A 27,957-nucleotide genomic window follows, 5' to 3' on the forward strand; every position below is an offset into this window, starting at 1 on the left:
ATAAGTTTGAACATGACAGCAAAATGTTCACTCATGAGTTACATGGAGATTACTGTGACTGATGTATTCTGCTTTCATTATGTAGTAAATTCTTGGATGTAAAAACATATGGCTGTCAGGCTGCTCTGTTCCTTCTAGCTGTTTTTGCCTGTGTTTACACATGTCTTCATCTTCAGGGCGTCAGGTGTGGTATAAATAGGATCAGGTGTTTGTCTTGAAGGGGTCAGGTGGTCCACAGGGGGTCAGGTGTGGTCTATACAGGTTCAGGTAGTGACTAGATAGACCCACCATCAGTAGCACAATTTATACCAAAACTCAAAATAAATTCAACCACAAGTGTAATTTACCTTCACAGTATTAAAATGAAGCAGTATATCTGATGTCAGGAATTAATGGAGAACGGCATGTTTTTACCTCCTGATAAGAGTGTCAAAGTGTGGGGTTTTAGTAGAAAAGCTCAGTGTGGAGCGTGTGTGTGTGTGTGTGTCCAGTGTGTGTGTTCAGCTGAACAGAGCTGAGAGGAAACACTCACAGAGAAAGAGAGACTTTTCCAACCTACCTGAGTCTATCCGCGCTAATTAGCATATCAAAACAAACACTGCGGTCTTCTTCTGTGGTGTCAAATAAATGAGTGTCAACCCGCGTTGCAGGGAATTAGCGCCATCTATTGTCAGGGAGAATGAATAGACCTGAAGGATTTCTTTTTTCTTCACTTTTTTTTTTTCCTGCCACCCATTTCTGGGCCGCCATCCACGAGCTGAGAAACACGAGTACATAGAGGATCAAACGTGGCCTACAAAGGCGGTCTTAAGGAGGTCAGGTGGTCTACAGGGGTCACCTGCACTGTCCTGATAAAATCACTGGGACATCAGCGGTGAAGAGACGGTGGAGGACGCCCTCTGGTGGAAGGAGGGAAAACTATGAGCACTAAATACCAACCTCCACAGGACGATGACAGTGCGGTAATTATCCAAATTAATGCATGTTTATAGAAATAATGAACCTTTTATTAATCAAGCATCAATCGGAAAAATTTCCTTCCATTAGTTTCCTTCCTTTAGGATGTCTCTATTTATTGCTAAAGGAGCCCAGGGTGTGATGGTCTTTTTCCCATCATGCATTTCACCATGTAATGTGTAAGCTGACAGAGTGGGTTGTCTTTGATGTAGGTTTGCTGGTTCGATGCCCGTGAAAACTGAACAATGTCCACAACCTTGTGACTTCGAAATAGAAAAAATTCAAAGAGTTTGTAATCCTCCAAAACACCTACAATAAAATTCAGCTGTTTGTGTTTTTACATTGGCTGCAGTTTTCCAATATTTTGAAAAGATTTATAGAAGTTACTTCAGAAAATAGACCTGCTCCTACTGTTTGTAGCCTATTATTTTGCAATACAAAATGGTTTGGAGCTCTGTCTGAATTGTACACAAGAAGCATCACAAACGACCACAACCAGACCGCAAGTTGCCCACAAAAGTCTCTTTAATTGATTGTTAAAAAAAAAAAAAAAAAGAAAAAAAGTAAGGCTGGAGTTGCTGTTGGAGTACAGGATGGAGTTTGCACGAAGAGGGAGCTTCTGCCAGGTTAATGACGAGCATGTGCAGACGAGTCCAGGCCCGAACCCCCCGGCTGTCCTCTCCACTTCAGCTCCCAAAAAAAAAAAAAAAAACCCAAAAAACTGATTGCTTAAACAGGTTGCGGGGCCTCCACGCTCAATGGCGTCCCCTCGGGGAGACGGTGCATAGCTGAGTACAGTCACCCTCTGCAAAGCAGCCCAGCGGCCCACCGCACGGTCATACAGATCATTACAGATCATAATGTACAAAGATACATTCTCAATAGCAAAGGCTCAATCATTGTAAATAAATACTGAAATGGCTAAACTGCAATAAACATTTCTCTCGCACGCACGCATACACACACACACACACACACAAACACGCGCACACAGTGCAGTGGCATACCAAGGCCAGAAGTAATCTGAGAAACACCCAAATGAGGATCAACAGAAAAATAAAAGGTCATAAAAATAGACTTGAAACACTTTTAGTTTATCAGCTCTGCGGGGTAGAAGGGACGTCTCTAAATATCAACACGGTCAGGCCCAAACGGCCCGAGTCAAAGTAACACGTCCAACACTCGTCTCTCATCCTGGAGGGGGGGGAAAAAAAAAAAAAAGTTCCAAATACGAAAGTGGAAAAATAGATTTCATCTCTACACGAGGATTTCTGTTAGAAAAAGCGTCTTGTTTCTCTCCACAGAGGCAGACGCGCTGCTGAGAGGAGCCCTGCTACGCCCCTCACTCACTGCTCCACCTTTGACCTTTGGTAGCAAACAACATTCTTCAGAGGAAAAAAATAAATACTCTTGAACTCGGTCCTCCAGACCTAAGGCATTTCTTCAAAGTGTCTACTGGGAGGTCAGTGGGAGGGTGGACTGAAAGGAGAGATACACTCCTTCTTCTTCTCATGTTTCAGTGGTTTCACCAAACGGAGACAGTTCAGGATTCCAACTGTTTGGACCAGAATTTACATTATGACAATCCAAGTGTGATGACATCATCTCGTCACCTGTCTCGATGACATCACCTTGTCAGCAGACCAATGTGAGTGATGTCATTCTGAGCAAACCGTCATTCAAATTTGTTTCGCAATTGTGAAAAGGAAACAGAAGCCAATGAGGCTGGTGTCAAATTACAAACAGTACTGGAAGTACATAAGGACTCATGACTTTAGCTGGACTCTGTTGGATAAATTTGCTGCCTTCAGTATTCAAGCCGTAATAAACCAAACCATGAAAATAAAGAAGCAGAAACCATGCTTAACTACCGTTACCAGCTTCAGGTTTGGCAAACTATCGTTTAGTCTAAAATAATCTACATATGGTCAACTTCCTGGAAGCTGGCCAATCAGAATCAAGTGTGCTTAGAAGAAAGTCTCCTAAAGAGATGGACGACGTGAACTGCTTCAAGGGTCAGAGTAAGAGGGAACAACTGCAGTTATTACTTATAGTAGGTACAGCATGGAACATTTTGAATCAGATGCTAGATCTAGTGAGATGCACGTAAGCGATGGGGTTCTTGGCCTCATGACTCACTACTGCCACACAGAGCACAGAGGTGGCATTACATCTTACAGACTGTCCCTAAGATGAAAGATCGGACTTTGTTGGTGAGGATCTGTTGAGTGTTTGTCTTCCACGTGCATTAACGTTACATTCATGCAGTCAAGCTAGCCATGCTAATGCATCATCAGTCAGGAAACATTTTGGAGACTGTATGTTAACGTGAACAAAACTAGACTGTGAGGGAATCATAACACTCACGTTGTGTCATCATTTGTGTGAATCATTAAAAGCATTATAAATCAAGAATCAGCTGAGTTTTCTGGGTAAATTTTCACAGCAATTTACCTTTTCACAAAGGTCTGATTGCTGTGTGGGTGGATTCCCACACGTCGTGAATTGATTCAGAGAACCAGAAATTAAAAACTTCTGCATTTGAGCATCGTAACATGAATGTAATGGTAACACACACGGCACAAACCTGGCTGTCACGACGACATGTGGAATATTTATGGAACAATTTATGTCTTATTGCTTTTGAACTCACAGTCAGTGATATTAAACTTGGTTTGATCCTGCTACATCACTCGCATTATTCAAGGGCAGCAGGGAACTCTCAGGGAATCTTTTCTTTCGGGTTTAGTGTGACCTGAGTCCAGTGTGAGGGTGAGAGGTGGAGGTGCTGTCCTCAATGAGAGCGTGACCTCAAATAAAAACAAAACGAAACCAAAAAAAAGAACAGGAGGCATCGGAACAGATGGGAAAAAATAAACCAAACACACAAACAACAACATGCATCCAGGTTATTGGTGAGAAAAGCTCTCGGAGCAGTTTCTGCTTCTTATTGTTGAGGACTGAGGAGAAAAAACAAAGTGCTGATTGAAGAGGAGGAGGAGGTGTTCGCCTCAACCGACCCTCCTCTGCGGTCCTGCAGGGGTCAGAGGTCACTCTTCGGAGTCCATGATCTGCCACACGATGAGGTGGCTGCGCTCGGCTTTAGCCAGGAAGGGCTGCAGCTTGAGGGGGGGCGTGTCCCCCTCCTCCGCCTCGCCGTCTTCATCACCTGCACACAAAGAGAAAGAGACAGAGACAGAGACAGAGAGAGAGAGAGAGAGAGAGAGAGAGAGAGAGAGAGAGAGAGACAGACAGACAGACAGAAGGAGGTCCCGTTTACGTGACGGTTGATGAAAAGCGTGTCCATGAGAGTCAGGAGATGTGGTTTATATCGTCCCACACTCCTACTGTGCTTAAAAACCCGTTCTAGAGTTCTACGCAGAGTTTGCGTCTCACCCATCCTGAAGTCGATGTATCCCTCCCCGCCGCTCATCACCAGTGTGGACTTGCTTCCTTCCTGAGTCGTGGCGTCTGACGCTTTGTCCCCCGCCGCGTCGCCCCCACTGGACGCCGCTGGAACTGCGTGACCTGGAACACGAGGGGCCGCAGTTTCACGCTAAATGAAGACATTCAGTGAAGCACTCTTATGCTTGATGCCTAGTCTGACCAACCCACCTGGAACGGCGGTGAAGAACTTGACGGCGTCTCGGTGACCGTGGAAACAGAGCTGAGCGTGCGCCATGGAGCAGTACGGCACGAAGGTCCCGGCCTTCACCTTGTCGCTGCTGTCGTCTCCGTACACCCTCACCACGCTGCCCGGCTGGCTGCCCGCCGCCTTGCTGCTCTTGTTGGCTGCTGGTGGAACAAACAAACCAACGATGAGTCCAAATCTTCAGAAAATACTTCTGCATCTGAACCAAGCACTGACTGTGAAGTTAGTGACTGACAAGTTCAGACATTGTCAGGATTTTTAGGCAGAGAAGCAGGAAAAGAGCCACAACTGCATCGCGTTATACCTGACAGCAGGCGTTTGAATCAGAGCTCATCACTGACTGAACGAACGGCGAGCTGACCTTCTGTCAGAGGGATGGAGATGATCACTCCGTTTCCGGTCCCGATCCAAAGACGACTGCACGACACTGTGAGGGCGGTGATCCTCACGAAGGAGAAGCCCAGTTTGCCCGTGCCTGCAGAGGGAGGAGGAGGAGGAGGAGGAGGAAGGAGGAGGAGGAGGAGGAGGAGGAGGAGGAGGAGGAAGAGTTAGACATTCCAGAGCCTCACTCTGAGCGCACGGCGTCCCGGAGCCTCTTGGCACTGACCCAGCATCTTGCTGACGTAGGGCTCGATGTCCACGTCCTGCAGGTGCTGGTGGGTGTGGGCGTGGAACAACCTGAGGGTGGAGTCCAGCCGGATGGACACCCAGATCCCGTCGCCCACCCAGGCCAGCTGACGCACCTGGCTGTCCTTGCGAGGGTGGGCGTCAAATGATTTCTGCAGAAGACAGGCGAGAACTGAAGAGTCTTAGATATATGAACAGAGTGAGACTGAGGGGATCGAACCAGGCGGCCGGGAGCTCCGTGCTCGCGTACCTCTATCTTCATGGCTTTGGGGTGCACCACGTGGATCTTGTTCCTGTAGCCGCACCACACCCGGTCGTGCACCACGCTCATGCAGCGGATGGAGTGGTGAGGCCGGCCCAGGTCCAGCAGGTGGTAGTTGGTCAGGTCCCACTGTCCGTCTGACGGACACCAGAGGAAGATCCGGTCAGCTGGCGGAGTCTCCTCCAACAGAGCATTCCGATTTACTCCACTTACCCTCTCCTCTGTGGAAAATGGCCAGCGTGCCATCGGACAGGCCGACCAGCACACGTCCTTTCACGTGTCTGCAGGAGAGAGAGAGAGAGAGAGTGAGAGACAAACACACCGACAGGACGATGCTGCTGTTGGTCTGAGTGAACTTACACGATCCCGAGCACGGAGTCCTTCAGCTTGATGGAGTGGAGACATTTCTTCCACTGAGCCACGGAGGAGTGAACGTAGACGCTGCAAACGCAAAGTCTCATCAGGTGAGCAGAGATCGGTTTAAATCAACACAGAAGCCGCAGCTTTTTTCTGTGTCTCACCAGCCGTTCTGCGCTCCCAGCCACATGGTGGGCAGCACGCTGCTCATCTTGTCCGCCTCCTCTCTCATCAGGTCCTGCTCCTCGGCGCTGGGGTTCGAACTCACGCCGTCCTTCAGCAGATCGCTCTCTCTGCTCGCCGGACACGGCAGGAAACAATCAACCGCAGAACTTTACAAGCATGAATAATCAAATTACATAAACAAGCGTCTGCTTTGGAAAGGAGGAGGCAGTTTGGAAATCGATCCTGCTGGGATGGAAAATGTGTCAAAAGTGAAGCGTGAAAGCATTTTAAGGTATTAACGATCGTTCTGCAGGTTCACCTTGTTACGATTTTCATTTCCTTTAGACAGTAAAATTTGATCATGTAGGAAAATAAGGCTATGTAGAGAAGTCTCTTTCAAAAAATGAGCAAAATATCTCATTCTGTCATTTGAACCTCTGATAAGATGATGGAGAGATGAAAAAATAAAATGAAATAAAACAGGGGAACATGTAATGAACATGTTTTTAAGCAAGAAATCGATGCTATACTTTAAACTGTTTTGGTGATGATAGTTCATTATGTGATGGGGATGTGTTGCATATATATTATTTTCAAATGTAGTTTTTTGGAATTTTCAGTGTTTTTCATTTTTATGTTTTTAAATGTTATTCTTATTTTTTTATTGTATTTTTTCATATTTAATTTATATTGTATTTATTATGAATTTATAATGTAATTAATTTATAAAAAAAGAGCTTTCATTATAAAGTCATGATGATTTAATATATTTAATTCTTAATTTTTTAATTTAAATTCATTATCTTTTTAGCTTTTTTTTTTTATCTTGTTCTGCACTGTGCCCAAGTGTTCCTCCACCATCAGATCACCTCCACAGAGGTTCTGATCATGCTGCATTGAAGTTTGTGAGGAAAGAGAAGAAACGGTCTCCTCAGCGCCGCCTGGCTGCAGCAGGAAGCCGTGCAGTTCACAGCACATCATCGCTGCACTGAGTTCTGCTCTGTCATTGTTTTTACACCAGATCCATGACGCCGTTGACATGGGGCTCGGGGGCAGTAAATGGTTTGTGTTGGATTGATGCGGCGCTACGGCGGTCTCTTTACGGCTGTCCTGACTGAAACGTGACAGGAACGTATCGCTGTATAACGTCATGTTTTGCGATGACGGGCTCCCCGGTGTTACCTCTGAGAGTAGTTGGCTGGAGCTTCCGCCGTCTGCTGCGCTCCGAGGGGGTCGGTGAACACGTGTTCGGTGTAGGCCCCCCTCAGGCTCTCTCGGTGGTCCGCAGGCCCCCCGCTGGTCTCCGTGGCCTCCGTGGCTTCGTCGGCCGGTCTGGATCCTGTGGACAGGAAGCGGGTCGGTGAGGCCGTCGCACGGCAGAGACGACGAGATCCCGGGCGGCTCTGACCTGTTGCTCCATCTGCTCCCGGGGGCTCTGCGGTCTGGGGCACGGCCGTCGCCCCCTCGGCCTCGCAGCCCACCACGGTGATGCCTCCCAGGACGCCGTCTCCGGCCGCCGTGCCGCCGCCGCTCGCCGGCGAGCCGCCGTCGCTCGCCGGTCCGGCCTCGGTGCTGGGAGAAACTTCCTCTCCGGCTGGATAATCCGTTTCTCTGGCGCCTGAAAGCGAAACACCCGAACCCTCAGAGACGAATCCGCCCATTAAATACGTCCGTGGTGAGAATCCTCCCCGGTACCTGGCACGCTGGCGATGCACAGGACGTGAGAGTTGCAAACGAAGAAGCTCTCCAGGATGTTCCCGGGCTGGTTGGCGTCGATGACCACGACCTTGGTGGTGGACTGGGTGCTGGTGCAAATCCACACCAGGGAGGACATCTCGTCCTGGTGCCGCAGCTCCTTCTGCTGCTCCTGCAAACACGAAAAACAACAGATGGGGGAAGAAAACCGCAGAAGGTCGAGTTGATACTCTAAGATTGTGACGTATCGATGAGTAACTGACTGACCAGCGCTGCCTACCTTGAGTTCTTGGTCCAGTTTCTCCAGGCTGCTCTGCGAGCCGATCTTCTTCTTCTTGGGACTCTCGGGTCCGGACACGTCGCTGTAAAACACGCTGGCGCCCACGATCGAGCCACCGTCTCTGGTCTTCCCTCCGGAGAGGTTCACGCCGGCGGCGCACCACAGCTGAAGAACCACAAAACGCGGCGGAGTCAGTGGCTAAAACCCGCCTGGCGGTCCGGGGAAGGGCTGCGTGTCGAGAATCAGCACCTTCATAGAAGCATCTTTTTCATCCAGAGGTCTGAGGAAGACGGGGACGGGCAGGTTCTTCATCTTGCTCTCCGACTGGCCGCCGTTGGCCTGAAACGCGGTGAAGGACAGCCGGTTACAGCTCCGGAGGGTGCGGCGGCGCGGCGCGGCGGCGCGATGCGGCGACACCTCCCAGTAAGCGAGCGTCCTCACCTTGAACTTCTTGGGCAGGCTCCAGCCGTACGCCTGCACCCGGCCGTCCTCCTTCTGCATGTGAGCTTTGACCTGCTGGTACTGAGCCCGCTTCTGCTCCCGCCGGGACACCACGTTATCGGCCGCCGCTCTGCGGACGCACGTTCGCACATGTAGTTCACCCGCACGCCGTATCCGGCCGTGCTTCTCGGGGGACTCACTCCTCGTTGAGGAAGTCGAAGGCCTTGCTCTTGTCGCTGGGCAGCTGCTGCAGCGTGCTGCTCTTCTTCTTCACCGACGGCTGGATGTGGGAGGTGGGCGCGTTGTACTTGACGTTCACCGGGGCCTCCGCCGCCGGCTTCTTGGCCGCGCCGCCCGACGAGCTGAACAGACGGCTGAAACTGGAGGTGTGAGGGCGGGGAAGTGGGAGGAGAGGGGGGAGCACACAGACAGAACGTATAGAGGGGGGCGGACAACAAGCGGGAGCTCCGGCAGCCGAGGGGAGGGGAGGGGGGGGGGGGGGGGGGGGGGGGGCTCAGACACTGAAGGGGTCCCATGCTAACACGCCATGCTAACCTTCATATCCCCCCCACCGAGAAATCTCTAGGAAGCCGGGAGCGCGGGGTTAATGTGGAGCGCCGACTGGACCATTAGTCAACAACACAGAGCAGAACCAGTCTGGACAGAAAACACCTCATTTCTCCTCAACATTCGCTTCTATCTATAATCCAGTAATAAATAAGATATGATAAGTTTCCCCTACCCCCCCCCACCCCCTCCCCACACACCTCCTGCACACACACACACACACACACACACACGACACCAGGCAGAATGCAGAGGGACGCACAGAGAACAAGGCACACATGGTAGAGACGTCAGTTTCTCTCCTCCCACCAGACAAACAGTCCAAACCAAAACTCCTTCCTCAACACAGGAGAGCCGCGTTAAAGCAGAGGAAGCCACGGCGAGTTTGACCTTTCACCCCTAACCAAGGCGCTTAAAGAGCGTTTAAGATCAGAGGGCGGCTCTCCTCTGTTAGGACCGCGGGTCAGTAAAGAGTTACCTACATCCTGGAGAAAACAACCACATGGAATACAAGAGAAACACAGGACACGTGAATCACTCCGCTCTGTGACGACGTCCGGCGCTTTGAGCCTCGGCTGAGAAGGAAAGAGGAGCTTACAACTGCCAGAGGCTGGACTTCTTCTTCTCCGGAAGGGCCGGGTTCTCCTTCGACGCTCTGGAGGAAATCAAAAGAATTCTTGGAATTCATTACAGACTTACATTTGTTCAGATGATGCTCAAGATTGAGAACGTGAGCGAGAGCGTGTGTGTGTGTGTGTGTGTGTGTGTGTGTGTGTGTGTTCTCACCGGATCATCTCCGTCCACCTGACGGCCTCCTGCAGCTCCATCAGCCTCTCCTTGTACTGGTTCCTCTCCATCAGCACTCGGGCCATCTCCACCCGGGTGAAGCGCTTCCTCTGGGCTGTCGGCACGTCGCTCTGCGAACAGCATCCAACGTCAACCAGCCGCATTTTCAACACAAAACTAAGAAGATACTCATTTTAGATTCATTCTTTTAGATTTACATCATTTTTAGATTAAGTAACTGAGATGAAATAACAGAATTTCACTGAGGAAAAAAGTTTTCTGTGAGGATTTACACATATTTCATGAAGGCAGACCCATATACTTGATGCCAGTACTTATCAAACATAATTACACTGGTTTCTAAAATGTTCAAATTTTTTTTGTTGCAATAATAAAGTGACCTTCGACCTTTGAGTGGACACAACAAGCCTGAAGGACTCACATCGTCCTCGTTGTTGTCATTCTTGACCTTCTGCTTGGTCTCCTCCAGCTCAGCTCGGACTCTGTAACGGAGAACACGTCCGTCACGCGTCCGCCACGGCAGTGGGGCTGCGGCGCTCTGAAACGGACTCACTTCTTCAGCTCTTCCTCCAGGTCTTTATTCTTCTCCTCCAGTTTGGTTTTGGCCTGAGTGACGGCGTCCAGCTCCCCTCGCAGGACCTCCCTCTCACACGACAGCTCGTCCACCTGCGCGATCAGGTCGTTCTTCACTACGTTCAAAGCGTTTCTGGAAACGGAGAAGTGTATATTGAACATGTAATACCAGCAGTGGCCACAGGGTGGCAGCATCTGCCCGTTTCAGGAGCACACCTGATGTTTTTGACTGAATAAAGAATACTAACTTGGTCTCCAGCAGCTGAGTGTTCTCATGAATCAGATGCTCAACTTCCCGGCCCATTCCTGAAAATCATCACATATATTAGACATGCAAAGAAAGTTTGCAGACTTTATAACAAACAGGAAAAAGTGTCTGTCATTTTATGTCTAAACCCAGCCTTACCTAAAAAGTTGTAGTCTGCAAGTCGTGCAAAAAAAGAACCACAGAAAGCTTCATGAAACTCTTTCTACAGCGATGAGCTCTAAACCTTGATACTAATTGTGGGCTGCAGAGTTGGTCAAATATAGATTAAAGAAAAAGTTTCCGTCAGTGTCTGGCTTCACTGTGACGTTTCAGCCAGAGATCACAGTGGAAATCCAATCGGTGGTGGATTCACTGGAAAAGGGTTGGAAACGATCGGTCTGCAGCAGGGGTGTCAAACATACGGCCCACGGGCTACAGACGGACTCCCAGGTGGTAAAATCTGTTTTTCTATTGGCGTTAACACAAATCACAAAGAAAACTGTGATGGTTCAATAAAAGGGAAAGTTATTCTCAGGCCATGTTAACGTGTTTTCAAGTTGAAACTTTCAGCTTTTTTTTGTGTTTCGGGGGCGGGGGGGGGGGGGGGGGGGGGTGTTCACATGACAACAGAGCTTGGATTCACTGAAAACGCAACTTTTTGAAAACACTCCAACTCAGTCTCCATGGAAACGGAGGAAAACGCAACTTTTCTGAAAAGCTGCTACTAACGCGTACGCACCGCGGCTGCAGTAAACAGAGGCTCGTTTCTAAAATCAAAGAGCAACATCAACTACATCAACTTCAGCGTTTCTGCGTTACTTCATGGCGAGGGAAGTGGCATGAAGCAAAAAAAAAAAAAAAACATTATCAGGAGGGGGAAAAATTCACTAAATGCTGAGGAAAATTTAATCCCATAATAAGCTAGACCCTCCAGGTTTCTAGTACGTCACACAACAGAAGCAGCAGCACTCAAGACAAGGAGATGATACACACCAGAGAAGTCGTCTGTGAGGATCATTTAAAAAAAAAAAAGTCCAGAAAAGAGGAGAGCAGGGTGAAACTAGCTGACCAATCAGAGGCTGTCTGAACCACGAGGGGCCAGTTGGAGCGCCGACTCCTTACCCAGCAGGTCTGCTCCTTCGTCCACGTCTCCGATCAGGTCGTTCCCTGCAGAGGAGAGCTCCTCGAACAGGGAGTCCGTGTTACGGTTGAACGCCAGGTTCTCGATGCCGCCTTTACTGGGAGTGCTGAGCGGAGGACGGTAAAAACAGACACGAAGCAGAACTTAAATTCTAAAAGTCATTAACAACTAAAGCCCATCAGTGTAAACAGATTTTCTTTTATTTGTATTTGTATGTTTTAACATATCTGGAATTAATTAATAATTCAAAAAACACTTTTTCATCATTAAAATGTGGATTTTATTGCCACGTTACTCCACTTTAAGTCAGCGCAAAACCTTAAAAAACTGAGTATTCTATTCAATGATCAACTTTCCAGTCCTTACCTGGTTCCCTGGCAGCTCTCCAGGTCCATGTCCAGCTCTGGAGTGGACTCGATGATGGCCAGAACCTCGGACTTCTGCAGGTCGTCTGCTGACGGCAGAAGAGACATGAGGCAGGAAACTCACCGCGATCCTTGATGTGTGGAGGCGGCTGGAGCTGCAGTACCGACCGTCACTTTTGACGGGTGTGCTTGCAGACTGCGGTCCTCCCTGCTCAGCTGCCAGGTCTGCACCGCTCTCCGGTTTCCCGCTCTGAGAGTCCAGACTCTTGTTGAGTCCGTCTGAGGTCCTGCGCTGCTGCGAGGCGGCGTCCGAAGCCTCCGCGGTCACGTCTGAGGTGGGGGCGGTCGACGGAGACGCGGTGGAGACGGACCCGGAGGAGGGACTGGTGCCCGACGACGCTCCATCGTGAGGCGACAGGGGCGAGGTGCTGCCGTACGCCGAGGACGAGCTGTTGGATTTGGAGGATCCGTCCTGAGCGAAGCCTGAAGAGTTGGATCTGGACTCTCCGTCTTGTGAGGAACCGGGAGCGCTGCTTTTGGAGGGCGTGCCGGGTTTGGAGCTGCCACGGTTCAGGTGGGATAACTCATCCTGGTTGGTGGAGGGGGGAGAAGAAAACTGTAAAAGGGGTCGATCTTATCTACAAAATGGGCGAGGCTTGACTCAGACGAACTAACGATATTGCATGAATGCACTTCAGCAAATCCTCTTCACACTCATAGAGCAAATGTGGATACTATAATGATACGTTATTAGTCATCAGAAGCAAAGATTCACAGAATAATTAATCATGCTTTTTCAATCCCACACGACAAGTCTCAGTAACTCCAGGTTAGTGCTTCGACTCGCCACTCCAAAGCTCTACCTGATCCTCATCAGCCTCTGGATGGGGGAAAGTCTCCAGGGAAGCTGCACGCTCTTCTTTGACTGGGAAAAACTGCTCCTCAGACTGAGGATATTAAACAGTGCAAAAGTTCAGCTGAAGACCGATCAGCGGGAAGAACATAATCTCTGATCTGGGTGTTTGTGCTTCTTGAAGAAAACTGACTTTATGATAAGAAGCAACGACTAAACAGAAAAACTCACCATATCTGAAAAAGTGGATTTTTTACAAAACCAAACAATTACTACTGAAAATAACGACAATATCAACATAAAGTCAAATTAATAGAAACATTCTGGTGCAAAATACTGCGTAATGTCCTAAAACATATCACACAACTGTTGCATTAGCTATGTTTTTATAATGACACCCTGAACAGCGTGGCCTTGAGGCTGATGCTAGTTCCATGCTGATGCTAGTCTCAGTGATAGGAACTATTTTTGGGGGGGGGGAAATCAATGTTTTCTTAGAAATTTTTACAATTTGCCTGGTGGTTTGACGGGCCGGATTGGAGCCTAAACTTGAGTAACTCTGCTACTAATTCATCAATGATAGCCAGATGCTAACACATCATTCCCGGCTCTGTAGGGAAGTAAAAACAGGTCTCATGAGTTCTGAGCAGCGTTCTGTGGCATCCAGATTCCTGCATTGTGTTGATGTGCTAACACCAGCGGCCTCCGTCCTATTAATAGCGCAGTGCTGCTGATGGAGAACAATCAATCAGGACGAGAGCAGAGCATCAACGCAAATCCCTCAGTCACCTTGGAAAACACACGGCGGGTGAATAAACCCGGAGGAGACGCTGTACGAGCTGCTGTCAGACGAAACTTCTCCTCTCTGCACTGATTGGGGGTGGGGGGGGTGTTCACTTTCTGCCTGCCTGTTCGCGCGCTGGCGTCACTCTGCTGTTGCCATAGCGGCACCGGAGAGCCAATCGGAGGGAGGCAGCGGCAGAAAACAGGCCCGCACATGGCGAGAGGAGCCGGAAATCTTCCGAGAATGTCAAGTCAAGGACGAAGCACAAAAGACGCCGACGTCCTGGAGGTAACAGCAGTATGGATCAGGGATGTCAAACATAAGGCCTGTGGGCCAGAACTGGCCAGCAAGAGGTTCCAATCCGGCCCGCCAAACCACCAAGAAAATGGTAAAAATGTCAATGAATTTCATAAAAGTGGCGTAAACAACACAACAGTGAGGCCCGAGCTGAGATATCGGCATGAAAGACAACTATCTCATTACTCAAGGTCATGTTGTCAGGGTGAGTTTGTAAAAACACCCATAATGCAACAGCTACAGGTGAAGATTTTTGGACATTTCACTGTATTTTGCACCATGACGCATCATTAAAATTGGCTTAATTTTGAGATTGTCGTCATTTTCTGTAGTAATTGTAAAAAGATAGGTGTTTTCATCAGGCATACTCTCTGCCTAACCCTCAAAAAGTTTGAATTTGAAGGTTATTTTGGCACAATTTTCCCCGTTCGAGGTGAACTTGTGCTGTAGGTGGCCTGTGAGTGAAAACGTGTTTGACCCCCCTGGCGTGGGGCTCACCGAACACCGACTACATCACCACACGCTCGGTACCTCTCATTTGACCCCATCCTTAGTGTAATTACTGCTAATGCATGCCCGTGAGATGCTCATCAATATTCATGATGGAGCCTGGCTGGATGTTGTGGTTTCCAACGGCAACAGTGTGAAGACGCTGTGTCCTTCCCACCCTCCCCTTGAGGTTCAAGGCAGGCCCCGGAATGGTACCACTTCCCCTGCCTCCTGGGCTCCGAGCCACGCCGCCTCACACACAAACAGCCGCTTGCAGGCTGCTAAACATTCTGCGCACACCGAACAATCCTTTTTTTCTCTCAATGGAAATGTACTCTCTCTCTCTCTTTGGTGTTCACTGGCGCTGTCTCTTTGCATTTTGTTTCCACAACCTTCCTCCCGTTTTTTTTGGGGGGGAGGTGAAGTCACCGGCCTGATCCGTGGGAAGCTCACTAACCCGACGCTCAGATCAGCCGGGCTGTAAAAGGGACGCTGGGTGATACCTTGAGGCTGGTGTTGGAGCGCGGGTGGCTCAGGTTGTTGAATCTCCATGGTTCTGACGGCGTGTCCACGGGCTCCCTCGGGACGTCAGGGGTCACGCTCTCGCTCGCAGGAAGTTGGAATAAGCCCATGGAGATGGGACGCTCCTTCCTGGAGACGGAAAGAGGCAGAGATGGATGACTCAAAGGTTCTAAAAGCTCACCCATTAGGGAGTTCCTTGTTTAGAAATAAAGAAAACTGGAACTGGAGCTTTACACTCGCTTGTCTTTGTCAGCCGGTAAACAACAGTTAGCCTCGGGTCCCGTTTCAATGACAGTGTTTCAAGTAAAAAAGCTGAGTTTTCAGTGGCTCTCAGCACCGTTTTCATGTAAACGGGGCCAAATTATTTAAGGCTCATAATGCTGATTGCCAATGGAAAGATTTTCTGAACCAAAACCAGGGATAAGTGAACTTCTGAGGCCACATAAAATGCTAAAACCCTGGAGGTCAGAGGTTAATCTTCGGAAGACGGAGCACATGAGTTCATGAACGTGAGTGACGGACGATCCAAAAACAACTCATTCCCGAGAGTCAACTGGCTGCTGGACCAACATGCTTATGCTAAGCTGCTCAAAGTCAAAGCTTGGTGATGTTAACTGTTATTCTGTGGTTAAAAGGCAAAAAAACAAAAAAAAAAAACAAAAAACAGGTGGATCGATTTCATTTTCGTCCATCTTAACCCAGTTCTTGTAGTCGTGCCTCCGACCTGTGATACGATTCAAGAACGTGATTTATAGATTACAATAAAGAGCGGAGCGACACTACTGGTATAAACCATGCTGGGTTGTTCTCATTAGTCTGAATGCTTCTGTGCTGCGGTGAAGTTACTACAGACACCGTGACCGCAGGGGAAACACACTCCAGCACAACTATGTAATTCTGGAAGCATTTCATACTCGTTTGTTAAATTCATCTGGTGTTACGCAATGAAAGCATAACGCAATCGGACAAAACAGACCGAGTGACGAGACGAAGTAGAGACGGATCAGGGAAAAGACACCAGCGAGAGGACGGATTTCACAGAGGACGTCAAATATTAGCGTATTAGTAATATTAACTGTTCACTGTTATTCTCTTTAAAACAAGAATAGTTGTATCCATTTCTTTAAAGTCAGTAAAAGAAAAAAGTTAATAAGTAATTAGTTCTAACATTGAGCTGACGTGCTTTAAGTGGAGCATGTCCACTAAAATCACATTAAATTTGTCATCCATGGAGCTGTGAGGCCTGGTGAGATAATATTTCAGGTGAAAGCAGTCTTTGCGTTACAAAAACTCCACATTTACACAGTAACGTTTTGAAAACAATGCTCAAAACTGAAAGTAATGTGGTTAATGCGACAGGTCACGGGTTGGTGCTGTTATTTGCTTCTGTAATGAAACCACACACACGTACACAGAGAACAATACATTATAAACATTAAAAATGGCGAGTGAGCGGACATTCACGGGGAAGTTGGATTGCTATTACGAACAACTCTCAACTATTAAACTACCAAGACCCAGGAGGATATGGATTGTCATGTCCCTCTGGAGGCAAACGTTGTTTCTGTCCGTCTACCTGTGTGTGAGCAGAAGAAGTATTTACTACGGTCATGGTGCGCATGCCCACTAGCAGCGATTCAGAAAAGTTGTGTTTCCTCCATTTCTATGGAGACAGAGCACTTTGAAAAAGTTGACCACTGTTGTTTAAACGGACACACAAAACATAAGGTTTTCACTTGAGGACGCCGTCATGTAAAGGGAGTGTAAACGTACAATGCAAAGACGAAATGCAGAAAAACAACCAGTCTGTCTCCTCTCTGATGAAAAAGCTCATGGATCAGAGCGGCTTTGCTCGCTGTGACCGTCAGGTATGAGAAACACTGAATCGACTGAGCGCCAGAACAATGGCTGGCGTGGGGATTTACAGTAGCTGAGCGAATGACAATGGACACTCCAGCATATTGAGAGGTCACATGTTGGCCACCGATGGTGAGCGGTGCAGCTTTTTGTCTGCTGGACCGGCGAGGGGAACAAACTCCGGCTCCATCTCGTCGCTAACTGTCTGAGACGATGCCGTGTCGCTGTGACTCCCGTCACTTGTGGCTCTCTTGACCTACTTTCAGCCGCTTCCTGCTGTCTGAATGACACACACCCACATGGCAGCGACGATGCTGCTACGGATGGAGACCGACTCTACGGCGGAGAACACACGGACCGGCTGTACCTGCAGGGTCGGGGTAAGGAGGGCAAGGACGGCAGGGCGGGTAAGCCCCCGGTGGACACGGAGTAGTGGACCAGCAGCAGCACGGACAGGGACACCAGCACGGCTGAGTTGATGACCACCGCTCCCCCCACGAAGCCGAAAACAAACAGCAGCATACATCCGGGGCTCATGGCCCCCCCAGATTGTAGTCCAGCTTTTCACCGAGGGGGGGGAGGAGGGGGCGGGGGTCACTGATGCACCGGAGTGTCTCTGCTGATTCGGCCGGACCGCCGCATGTGCAACACGCACTCAAAGCAGAGGTCAGAGAGAGAGAGAGAGAGAGTGGAAGAGTGACAGTAATCCTTCAGCTCTTCTTCCTCCTCGGGGAGGCGATTCTGCTTCCCTCTGCTCCTCCAGGAGGCGACTCCGCTCTCCTTCCTCTCCTCTGCCGAGATGCGACACAGCTGCTGCTGTGCAGTCCGGAACACTCCGACGCGCTCCCTCTCTTCCTCTCTCCCCCTCTCGCTCTGATAGCTTGCACCACCTCATCTCCCCCCCTCCCCCTCCCCCTCCCCCCTCCCTCCCCCTCGCTCTCTTTTGGATGCTGAGGCAGCTCGTTCCATATGCCTCTTCACAGGCTGCAGCTTATTGGCTGAAAAATGAGGAGACTGAGCTGTGTGTGTGTGTGCGAGTGTGTGTGAGAGAGAATTTGTGTGAAACAGAAAGAGAGAATGTGTGTGAGCAAGAGAGTGAATGTGTGCTTGAATTTTGAAACAGAAAAACTGAGTGTGTGTGTTTGTTATACTGAGAGAGTAAACATGTGAAAGAGAGAGGCAGCATGTGTGTGAAAGATATAGGAAGCACTGAAAAGAGTGTGAGAGAAAGTAGAAGTTTGAAAGAGAGGAGAGTGTGTGAGAGAAGGTGAAAGTTCATGTGTGACAAGGAGGTAGAAAAGGAGATAGAGATAGAGAGAGAGAGAGAGAGAGAGAGACTGACTGACTGACTGACTGGAGCCATCAGAATGTGTGTGTGTGGCCACTAGGTGTCACTGTACAACAACAGGAAGCTGCCACAGTAACTAAAATTCTCTTAATTGCTGTTTTTAACTGACAAACCAAGAAAAATGTCACCAAAGAGAAAAATCTATAGCAGAATTTAAAGTAAATATGATCAAATGTGCATCAGAAAACATCAGAAATAGCAGAAAGAGTGCAAAGTATGGAAGAAAGATGTGAGGGACTGGAGAAGAGAGGTTCGAGCTGCCATTTACCCAAAAATAGAGCCAGAGAAAACAACTTTTTGGAAAACATCTGCCATGGAAACGGAGGAAAGCACAACTTTTCGGAAACTGCTACTTTCTACAACTCTTAAAAACATTATGATAAAAAATGGGCACATGTGAACACAAACAATATAACCACAGACAGACAGACAGACTCGGTGAAACTGTGGTATTTTGCGACAGATCACACACGATCAGAGTCCTGGAGGTGCGGCGAGAAGAGAGTGGAGTGTTGATCTGACCGTGCTCTGCTAGGAGTGCTGCTCTCCGACGGCTCTGCTGTCACGGCTGCATGTTGGTGTTTGGTCCGCTCCAGGTGCTCCATGTAGCTGTGGATCATCTGCACCACACAACACACACACACACCGAGGAGTCAGAACCACCACACACACACAGCTGATAAAAACAGCTGATAGCCTTTTTCTTGTTAGACTTCTGTCGTATATTTAGCTGTGATTATAAAACGCTGTGGTCTGAGGGTTTGAGATGTGGCGATCCGCTCAGCTCACCTCGGTGTGTCTCTGGTGGAGAGCGTTGTACTCCTTCTTGAGCTCCGCTTCCCTCTCATCCAACCTGCTGACTGAACAGGAGACACTCGGGATTACAGTCACGCTCACGGATTACTGCATCCACGCACTGATTCTGCAACAATAACATTCTGATACGTTTAAGAATTCAAACTTTGAGTAACAGGTTGTGTTTGAAAAACACTCTTGAGTTGCAGTAACAGCTCATAGCCAGAGGAGGGCGCCCTAACATCAGGAAACCTGCTGAGGACAGATGAGCTGTTTCACAACTCCTGAGTCATGTGTGAGATCTCATGTTTCGGTTTATTTTTTTTCCCAACACTCTGGGATGAGTCGGAGTCTGCAGCTCGCTCCTGATGTTTAGAGAAACTTCCTGGATGAGTTAGCATCTCCCGAGCGGGTCTCTGATGACCCGGCGGAGCCTCACCCTCAATATCTGTGGCTCTGCAGACTCATTTAGAGGCAAAACAGGCAGACAGTTGTTGAGCGTTCAGAAGCAAACAGACTCTCTGAGGGGAGGAGACGATACTCAGAGAGCCGAGGAGGCGAACGCCACCGTTTCATTCATGGTTTGAGTCATTTAACCTGCTGGAGTTTCCACCAAAGTTCATGAAATCAATAAAATTATCTGCTTCATTTGAAAATCTCGAAAGAAATGCATGTCCCTACAACTTCATGAGAGATGCTGAAGGCTGTTCAAAGCTGTGGTGAAACAGAAATTAGGCTAATTTAAATGTTTTATCAGAATGACATTAAACAATTTATTGAGAGATCACATGGCAACAAGAGTCGTTATAGATTACAAAACAGGCAAAGAATAAACCTCAACACTCCGAGTTTCAACATGTTAAAGTCTTCAGTATATAATTTATGGGGCCTGTACACATAAAGTTAAGCGAAATCGTGAAACTTTCGTTGTGTTTCGGTGTCTGTTTACACGGCAACGGTGGTCAGACTCACTGAAAACAACTTCTTGAGAACGGCTTCCATGATTGAAACCTCATGAAAACGCCCTGATTCCATGGAAACAGGGCAAACACTCCAACGCCGGATAAACAGAAGAGAACGCAACTTTTTGAAAATGCTTCGAATCAGAGAAAAAAGGGGGAAAATGCCTTTTTTCTGAAACACTGCTTCTGCACCGCTGCATCACAAATGCAGTAAACAGATCTTCTGCCCATGCTTGAGAAGACTGACAATAACAACAATGCCTGCCTCCAGAGTGTCATGACTCCCAGGCCGTATTCTCCTGAGACTTGGTAGTTTTCTAGATGAGAGTCAACAGTAATAATCCAGCTTGACCTATGAAAGTTCATGTACTTGACATGGTTAAAGTTTATTGTTCACTGGACACACGTGGGGGTTCATTACAAAAATAACCAATATTTTCAAAATAGTGCTGTATAAATGCAAAACTTTTCTGAAGCAACAACTTCAAAACGATGCGTCTTCACTTGAAGCGCCTTCATGAAACCAGTGACCTGACAACATGCTAAAGTTTCACTTTATGATAAAGTGACAAACATGATCAAGTTTCACTTCATCATGTGATAATTTTTTGATGTACTGAGATTATTAAGATGTTAAATGTGATACAAACCCAGTTTGGAGAGGTTTCTGTTGAGATAAATAACTTAATCTAATATTATTTCCCTAATGTCGTGAATCCAGAGAAGAAATCATAAATAAAAGAAGCAATAAAATGAAGCGCTGGTGCACGGACATCCTGCCAAAAGCAGAAAGAAGCTGTGTGATGAGGGAGGAGTGACAGCAGCTGTGAAGAGGAGGAAGCAGAGATAACCCCGTATGTGCAGGGAAAATGACGTTTCTCGAGCTGGAATTTCTCACACAGAGCCACAACTGACTCAAATTCAATGCAAAAAAAAAGTTCATATTGAATGGTGTCCCTGACAGATGGTTTGGTGATGAATCAGAGCGACCACACCCGCAAAAAGTCTGTCCAGCAAGCTTTGAGGCAGTCACTGCAAAAACCTCAGAACAAACTGATGAGGGACTAAAATACTACAAAAAAAAAAAGGAAACAAATAAATAGTCTTGAAAATTGTAAATAAATTGGAAATGCCATTTTATTTTAAACCGCTGTTACTTTCTTGACATGCATGCGCCCTACAAACATTGACGCCAACAAAACCAGCAGCTGTGTTTTCTGGACGTTGCCTGCAGGGCCGAGTTTGACCGCAGCCAAACTCTCCTGTTACTGCTCCGTCTGCTCGATTGCGGCTCATTTAGCACAGTTGGCAGGCGAGCGCGGCTCAATCGTAAGGGAGTAACGACTGTTGCACGGGACGGGGACGCACGCTGGAGTCCGTTAGCCTCGGGCGGTCACATGACCAGCCGACTGTCGATGAGGCTCTGACCGGCCTCGCTCGCTCTGGGTGAGACATCAGGAGAGTGAAAACAGGGACTGATCGCAGTTTGAAAATCAGTGGCAGGTTGAACCAGATACTGAAAATAAGAAGAGGGGAGTTATGTGGACAAGTCGTGCAAATTGGATGCTTTAATTATGCGCGTGGAGATTATTTAAAACTATTTTACCGCATGAGAAGAAGCCGCAAAAAAAAAAAGTTTCCAGTGAAAATGCATCGATTTGCATTTACAACACGGTAATTACTGCTGAAAGAGACTCACTCTGGTCTGCATAGTTCTTGGTTTTCAGCTCCAGCTGCCGCGTCTGAGACTCCAGCATCACCACACGGACCTGCAGGTCCTTCTTCTCGCCCTCCTGGGAGTCCTCGAAGGCGATGTACCTCTGTGGGTGAAACAAAGTTCGTCACGATGGCTGAACCGACCCTTCGCTCGCGTCAGGAGGGACACACCTGGCCGTGAGCGACTCGATCACGTCAGCTCGTCCGCCATCTGCTCGCCATTTATAGCAGAAATGTGCAGAAATGAGAGTTTCGGTTTCCGACCAGTTCTATTTATAGATCCTGGGTCATAATACAAAACTCCAATGACTTATAGAAAGAAGAAAGCATGGAGGTAAATATAACTGGACAAAGCATGGTGGTGATGACGACGACGACAGTGTGAGGACTAAATCGCATGTTGTCAATGGAAAACAGCACACAATATCCGTCCCCGGGCTATTATTAAAGTCTCTCAGCACAACAGGTGCACAGCGGCAGCTTCCTCATCACAAACATAAAAACAAAATCACCAACAGTGAGTGAGTAGTTCTTTGTGTGGGAGTGTGAGTGACAAACGGAGAGTTTCCGGGGGTAGAAAGAGCAGACGTGAGTGTGAAAGCCGGCTTTTCAGCTATACGAAGGAAAGGAGGCACCTCACACTGTCTGCAGGCACAAATCCACAAACGAACCCAATCGATTTAATGCCGCCGTGAGGCAATGTACGCTAATGTTTACCAACAGATTAGTTTTGAGGGAACTTTAAACAGCATAAGCAATAAAGTGTGAAAGACTAGAAGCAAAGTGTGCAGGGCTGAATAAAACCACTGAAAGTCATCGTTCTATTAGTTCAGGCTACAGTTTGATGTGAACTTGACCTGGCTTCTGGGTTTGAGCTTCAGCAGCAATCTGGACACACGGCGGTCATCTCTCCTACATCGACAGTGAAATCCAAGCCATTTCCTCGACATTCACGCACAGACCGCACATAATTTGCCTCATGCGAAGCAATGAGCTGCGGTTAAACGCTGGATAATTGAAAGATACTAAAAGACGTTGAAGAGGCTTATCACGATGGAGCTTCTGTCTCGATCCAGTCCCAACATAGTTTTCTCACAGAGCCCGTAAGAAGATATATTTGACTCTAAAAGTTAGTAGAAACTGTGTGAAGGGTGAAAGGTTTAAGACAAAATGTCTGCGAACCCCGGAAATAAATGCAACGCTTCTCGTATTCTCGTAGAACAATGATCGCAATCAGAGGAACATCTATTCGTTCAGGTTTCCCATTGATCTTTGTATGACTGCAAAAATCACGTACGCCAGCGAAATGGTGCATTTGGGAAATGAATAAAGTCATTGTAGTTCAGTCATTTCTAGATCAGGTATCATAAGGTCGGAGATACTGAACACATTGATTCACAGCACAATGGGAATGATGAAATCGTAACACTTGACTTTTCAGAATACAGCATGTGTTCAGGTTGTGGTCAGTACATGGTTCGGTTAATCAAAGACCGGCGTCAGCACGGTAGATTCTTCACAATTGATCCGTCTTCAAACGCCCTATCCGTTTGTTTTACTTGAATTTCGCAGTGCGTCGAGGTGTGAGAACTTTCCGGAAAAACGCCTAACTATTGGTCCAAAGCGGAGGAGTTGAGCATCAACACTCAAGCTGTTAGGAGAATCGAATAAGAAGACCTGCAGCTCCGTGTTCTAAAAACAGAAATAAGTCTTATTGTCGTCGATCAGCTGAGTCGGGAGTTTGCGTAACATGGGGTCTTGTGATGCAGAGCGCCCCCCCGCCCGGGGTCAGGGGCCCGACGGGGTGGATTTTATCTGCGAACAGGATCACCTGATCTGAGCCGCCTCCTTTTCATCCACGCGCATTGCCGTGAGACCAGAGGTGTCTAACAAAGGTGCTTCTTCAACACGCCTTTGTGAACTCCTCTCTCAAAACTTATTATTTACTTAAACCGTTCACATGTTCGTGGAATGAGACGCTTCTCTCAGCCGGTGGGCTCAAATCAGTCCAGTCCTGGACACTGATTTTAAAGTTCACCACTTTTGATGTTTCTCTGAATAAAGGCAAAGTTTACATGATCGTTTATCACATTCTAGTTTGTGTGAACTTACTGGGGTCTACAAGGTTTAAAGGAGCATGGTAGGAACTCAAGCTATGGCAACAATGTAGCATTTTCTGTGTAAATCACCTAAGAGCATTAACATAGCAGTGACGGGGTTGACACTTCAACCTACACATGGTTAGATTATTTTGTTCTTTACTTTAGTCATGGTCATATGGTAAACCCCCGCTGCTGCAGTCCAGACAACGGCGACCGCCGCAGACGACCGCCACCCTCATCTCAGCGCATCAACACATTCTCAGGAGGCGCGTCTGCATCTCCTGCTCCTCATATGACCCGAGAGGGAGGCCTGTGCATATGACAGCGCTCCGGAGAATAAGCGTTCCAGCATTTTAACGTGCACTCTTTCCTCCTACGTTGCGTGGATAATGCGCTCTTTGTGCCCAAGTATCACCACACACACACACACGCGCGCACACACACACGCGGTTCCAGAACAAGTGTGTGCACACCCACACAAACAGGGCTTCGCTGTATTGGCACTCAATTGACAGAGACTGAAATCAGCTCCTTTTAGCGTTTCTTGGCCGCGGACGGCTACTGAGGGCGTTTGGGGAAAGCCGGGGCTTCGCCAGGCTTCGGCCGCGCAAAGAAAGAAAAAAAAGACCACAAGAACCGGCTAACATGTTTATATTTATCACGACGAGAACACACTGCGGGCTTTGAGGAAGTCATCAGCCAGGGGCTCAAATGTGAGAAGTGCATTATAGTGGTGATCTCTGTGACGCGGGGGAGAGGAGCATGGGACTTTACAGTCTGACATTCATCCTCTGGAGCCTTTTATTAGAATTCTCAGTGAGGGAAGTTCATGTGAGTGACCAGCGAGTCAGCACAGACGTACGTGTTCACCATGAACCATGGTTTAGTTACGTTGCTATAAATCCACAATATGTTTTCACTTGTTTTATTGTTGCACTCTGTCCAGTATCTTGTCTCCTGACTATTACATAACAACTTTTGGGCCTTGTTCTGCTAATGTGGAATGCGTTGTTGTGATTGGAACTCACTCGACTGATGTTCCATACTTGATGGACTCGAGGTGAACTTCACCTCGAGTGGAGTCATGGCGGCGATTCCACCTGCTGGTGCTTTTTGTGAATGAACCGCGGCCCTTCGCAGGTCAGGAGCTGAAGCCGGGCTTTTCAAAAGAACGGAGGGAAGTGCCGTTTTTCCCTAAGAATTTCCTGCCTTGCCTTTTCCTCCTACTCCGTCGAGACAACCCGGTCAGAGGAGCTGTTCCTCTGGGCGCGCAGCAAGAAGAAAGAAAAGCAGGACTTGGCTGCTGCAGCGTGTTTGTTTGGAAAGATTAATCTGCTTCTTTGCCTCAAGAGTGACTTGTTGTCCAAATGAGGAGCTTAGTAACTGAGTCTGTGCCATGTGGCTCATTAGTCTCCGTAGAGTAGGCAGTTGCTTTGATACTGGGGGAAGCCATGTGAGAACTCCATGGATGTAGCAGTGGAGCATTCAGGATGGAGAAGAAGCACTTTTAAAGATTTTCTATGTGGTGGCGCTGAATTGTTCCGCTGCCCGAGTGACCCGGTGACTGCATCGTCACACCGACACGACGGCGAGCTCTCTGGATTTCGCGGCAGTCAGAGAAACCGTCACGGTGTGAAACGCTCACGTGCACAGGTCTGTGTCGAAGCTGCAGCAGCATGTTGGGACACGACCTAAATTATTAAACGCGTTGCTTTGTGACCTGCTGCAACCGCCATTCAGCGGTGAAATGTCAACGGGCAGGGGGAAATATGCTCACGTTATGGCCGTTAACACGTTAATCCTCTTTCCAGGCCGAACGCTGGTGGATGCTGCTTGTTTTGTGGGGATTATTAGGCTGGACAAGCGAGACCCCCGCAGTGGCTCGCAGTCCCTGAAGGGAGTTTTGAAGGTTCAAATATGAGAGAGATTAAAAGGAGTGCTTGAGCTTTAAAAGCACACAAACATGACTTAATTCAAAATTTAAGAGAAACATAGAAGGGTTACAGCGTAGTGATTGAAAATATTCCATCTATTGCATCAGAAACTGTTTCAAATATAATCAACATCAATTAAAAACATAACCTGTTCTAGTAAAAAGGAGTTGTTTGGATATGGTGACTGTCTGGGTTAATGCAGTCTGAATCTTTATTTTCCTTTGTAAAACCATATCTTTTTTTTATACTGGCTTTTCATTTGAAGCTGTTTGACTTGCAGAACCACTTTCACAGTGTTTTGGGTTCTATTATTCTGGCTGTTGATGCATTCATTGCCAAACTTTTTAAGTCCGTTCATGTTTTCTGCCTTGAAGAAATTAGAAATCTTTTTACCTCCACATAATCATACATTACACGGTGTGTCCCAAACTATGGGTCAGGACCTAAATGGAGTCATAAACTCCTTTCCTTATGGGTTGCCAAAAGAGAGAAATTCCACACAATTTTGTGAATTAATTATCCACAATAAGGAAATCATATGACCTGTATCTGCTTTAATAATAAATCCCTTCTTCCTTTTCCTGTTATCTGTCAGCAGAACAGTTTTAATCAAAATCTAGCCACAAGTTTTGAAGGTATCATGTCAACCAACCAGACTTTTTTTTCATTAACCTCTTTTTCGTGTATAACTGTGAATCACCAAATTTGAGAGCTAATAATTGTTTGCTTTGCTAACCAAGGTGCAAGACACCGCTGCGCAAACCATAATGTATTGACTGATAATCAATCAGTTAAAAACTTGGCAATTTATATGGGATAAAGCTAAAATATACTACATGCATCATGCATACCAAAGTTCCCTTAACGTGACAGTGTTTCAAGTGAAAAAGTATTATTTTTACATTTTAAAGGCACTATCACCATGCAGACAGTGACACCCTAAGGGCCAGTGAAGCAGATCCAAACGGCCACATGTGGCCCCCGGGCCTTATGATGACCAGGTCTGCAGAAGAATGTCCCATCCAAACAAGCGCCAATGTGTCACTGCGGTTTCCACCACAGACACAACAGGAAGGAGCCTGCCTGACAGCACCAGGAAGCCTTGCTGCAGGTAAAGGAGTGGTGGTAAACAAATCCCGGACTCAGGTGCACAGATCTGGACTCTGACTGAGGAGTGATCTGAGAGACGCAGCTAAAGTACAGCGTGTGCCCCAGAAGTGAGTGTCACACACAGGGAGGGATAATCCACAGCTCCCACTAATAGTTGAGACATTCGGGAAGCACGTGATGTCTAATGATCTGCAAGTTTGCTCAAGAGACAATCACAGTCTTGCTCATGTGGATCATAAAAAGTAGTGAGTCACGGTTGACGTGATTTTCTCTGCACTGAGCTCCGCGTTTAATCCGCGCTGCGCTGCCAGAACGCGGGTTTAATCGGTAATCTGGGTTATAAATGAGCGCTGGGTGAGTTGTCCCGGGGTACCCACCTCCTCTGCGTGCTTCCTCAGCGCCTTCTCCCGCTCGTACTGGGTCACCAGCTGCTCGTTGTCCTCCTTCAGGAGCTCCAGCTCCACTTCGTGCTCCTGGTTGACGGCGAACACCGAGTCCAGGTTCTCCAGCACGGCCACCACCAGCGGCATCAGCTCCTTCACCACGTCCTCGCCGTAGCGCTCGATGAGCCGCTCGAACTCGCGGTAGATGGAGCTGGCCAGCCCGGAGACCCGCTCGGACATGACGGAGGAGCTGGTGGAGTCGTCCTGGTAGAGGACCACGTCGTCCAGCTCCATGTTGACCGGAGCCTCGGTACTTCTGCCCCGGCTAAATGTTAACCAAGCTAGCCGCGAGCGAGCCTCCGCCGGCCGCTGTGGACTTTCAGCGACTCAAACTGCGACACTAAAACATACTTAAACTTGTCTTTCTTCTGTACAGAGCCGCGACTGTACTTCGTAAATAAACACTTTCGGGTTAAATGTGACTTTATTCCGTGTTTACACTCGCAGTCCTCAAAGTCTTCACTCCTGATTAGTTTCCCGATCCAACAGATGAGCTGCTGCGTTCAATGACCATCGGAAAAACTTTCCTCACAGTACTCAGAAAGTCTCGCAATGCAAAGACAAAGATAAATTGAATATATATAAAGTAGCAACATCTACATAAACTAT

General features: G+C 47.9%; 1 protein-coding gene across 5 annotated transcripts; it reads right to left on the bottom strand.

Annotated features, from left to right (window-relative positions):
• Positions 1-1,485: 1,485 nt before the first annotated feature.
• On the bottom strand, positions 1,486-27,839 carry LOC115393611 (C-Jun-amino-terminal kinase-interacting protein 4-like). Of its 5 annotated transcripts, none has more exons than XM_030098693.1 (30): positions 27,283-27,839; positions 21,743-21,863; positions 19,076-19,146; positions 18,809-18,906; positions 15,063-15,210; positions 12,305-12,725; positions 12,138-12,222; positions 11,753-11,877; positions 10,632-10,689; positions 10,364-10,516; positions 10,232-10,292; positions 9,790-9,920; positions 9,602-9,658; positions 9,485-9,488; positions 8,637-8,818; positions 8,437-8,566; positions 8,245-8,334; positions 7,996-8,160; positions 7,716-7,887; positions 7,429-7,638; positions 7,203-7,359; positions 6,020-6,148; positions 5,859-5,939; positions 5,712-5,779; positions 5,487-5,635; positions 5,217-5,388; positions 4,971-5,084; positions 4,573-4,749; positions 4,354-4,485; positions 1,486-4,126 (listed from the first exon to the last, which is right to left on the bottom strand). In XM_030098693.1, exons 1-30 carry the CDS (start codon positions 27,580-27,582, stop codon positions 4,008-4,010), a joined length of 4,080 nt encoding a protein of 1,359 aa, XP_029954553.1. In that variant the 5' UTR covers positions 27,583-27,839; the 3' UTR covers positions 1,486-4,007. The 5 variants fall into 5 exon arrangements, with proteins under 5 accessions (XP_029954553.1, XP_029954552.1, XP_029954556.1 ...); XM_030098692.1 differs by having other exon boundaries at positions 4,573-4,752; XM_030098696.1 differs by lacking the exon at positions 9,485-9,488 and having other exon boundaries at positions 8,637-8,816.
• Positions 27,840-27,957: the final 118 nt, after the last annotated feature.

This window comes from Salarias fasciatus, chromosome 8 (assembly GCF_902148845.1).
Source record: "Salarias fasciatus chromosome 8, fSalaFa1.1, whole genome shotgun sequence".
NCBI classification, from domain to species: domain Eukaryota; kingdom Metazoa; phylum Chordata; class Actinopteri; order Blenniiformes; family Blenniidae; genus Salarias; species Salarias fasciatus.

Coding starts and splice junctions, on each gene's coding strand:
- LOC115393611 (XM_030098692.1), bottom strand. CDS start 27,582: ATGGAGCTGGACGACGTGGTCCTCTACCAGGACGACTCCACCAGCTCC. Junction 21,864..27,282: donor TGAGGAAGCACGCAGAGGAG/GTGGGTACCCCG, acceptor TTTCACCCACAG/AGGTACATCGCCTTCGAGGA. Junction 4,753..4,970: donor CTCCATCCCTCTGACAGAAG/GTCAGCTCGCCG, acceptor TTGTTCCACCAG/CAGCCAACAAGAGCAGCAAG.